Source organism: Merops nubicus, unplaced genomic scaffold (assembly GCF_000691845.1).
Source record: "Merops nubicus isolate BGI_N331 unplaced genomic scaffold, ASM69184v1 scaffold36162, whole genome shotgun sequence".
In the NCBI taxonomy this organism is placed as follows: Eukaryota; Metazoa; Chordata; class Aves; order Coraciiformes; family Meropidae; genus Merops; species Merops nubicus.
The window spans coordinates 24003-25016 of NW_008596209.1; the positions used below are offsets into that span (position 1 = coordinate 24003).

A 1014-nucleotide genomic window follows, 5' to 3' on the forward strand; every position below is an offset into this window, starting at 1 on the left:
GAGAGGTCGGGCTGCCCCCCGGCGGAACCGCCGGGCGAGCGCTGGCGCCGGGCACGCGGCTGTGGGGTGAGCAGAACCTTGCTGAGCTCAGCCCAGAAAAACCTCACCAGCACACCCAGGGATTACCCTCCTGGTGGTAACAGCTTGTTCAAAGCAGTTATGGACAAGGAAATTTTCTCACTTTATTGCCAGCTCCCAGCTCCTGCAGCTTCTGCATTGGCAGGCACAAAATGATCTGCGGCCGCAGCGGCACAGGCACCAGCAGCTGAGCAGCACTTACCTGACTTCAGTCATTTCACAGCCAGCCAAGCAATACTTAACTACACAAACAGAATTTCAGGCACAAAACATGGTATCAGAAAAAGTTGCTTTACCTTTGTTTGTGCCACTGGACATCTTTTTATGTGTTGTTTCTCTGTGCTGAACATGGCTTGTGAAAACACACAGAAGTGCCAATAAAAACACTAACCTTTAGAAGTCTGATTCTTGGCAAGGGCTGCAAAGGCAAAGAGACTCCTGGACAGACTACCGACCTGTCAGAGAGGAGGTTTTGTAACGTTCCTATAAAGCATTAGGAGTACCCCAAATGCTCAAATGATAAAAATTACTGTAAAACTCACCAGAAAGCTGAAGAACCAAGAATCAGGTCTCAGCTCTCTCCTAAACATGCTGACCAGCTGGAAAACTTTCACCCTTCACTAGAATAAACAAAAGGTTACCAGAGCTGCATCGCACAGACAGAAGCATGCTGCAGAAAGCCAGTTCTGAGTCTCAGTCTTGAATAAAAAAAACCACCCAGCTCTCTCTGAAATATTCTGAAATAGGTATTGTTCTATCAAAATAATTCTCAGTTCTTAAAGAACTCAAGGTCTCAGTTTAACATTCGTTCCCAGGATACAGGATAATTAACCACCAAACACATCCCGATGTGCGATGTAAGCAGACAGGCAGGGTAGAGCCTCTTCAGCCGCCTTCACTAAACCCAAAAGCCGTCACAAACTCCACCGCTGAACA

The 1014-nt window shown here is 47.2% G+C and overlaps 1 protein-coding gene across 1 annotated transcript in view; it reads right to left on the reverse strand.

The window, feature by feature from the left end:
- Window positions 1–668, reverse strand: part of GPR144 (G protein-coupled receptor 144) — a gene marked incomplete at its 3' end in the record, with an annotated part of 22225 nt that extends 21557 nt beyond the window's left edge. The window contains exons 1-2 of the mRNA XM_008936323.1: window positions 621–668; window positions 470–533 (exon numbers count right to left, since the gene is read on the reverse strand). Of these exons, the coding sequence (XP_008934571.1) occupies window positions 470–533; window positions 621–668 (112 nt within the window). The remainder of the gene's footprint in view (window positions 1–469; window positions 534–620) is intronic.
- Between the last annotated feature and the right edge of the window lie 346 nt (window positions 669–1014).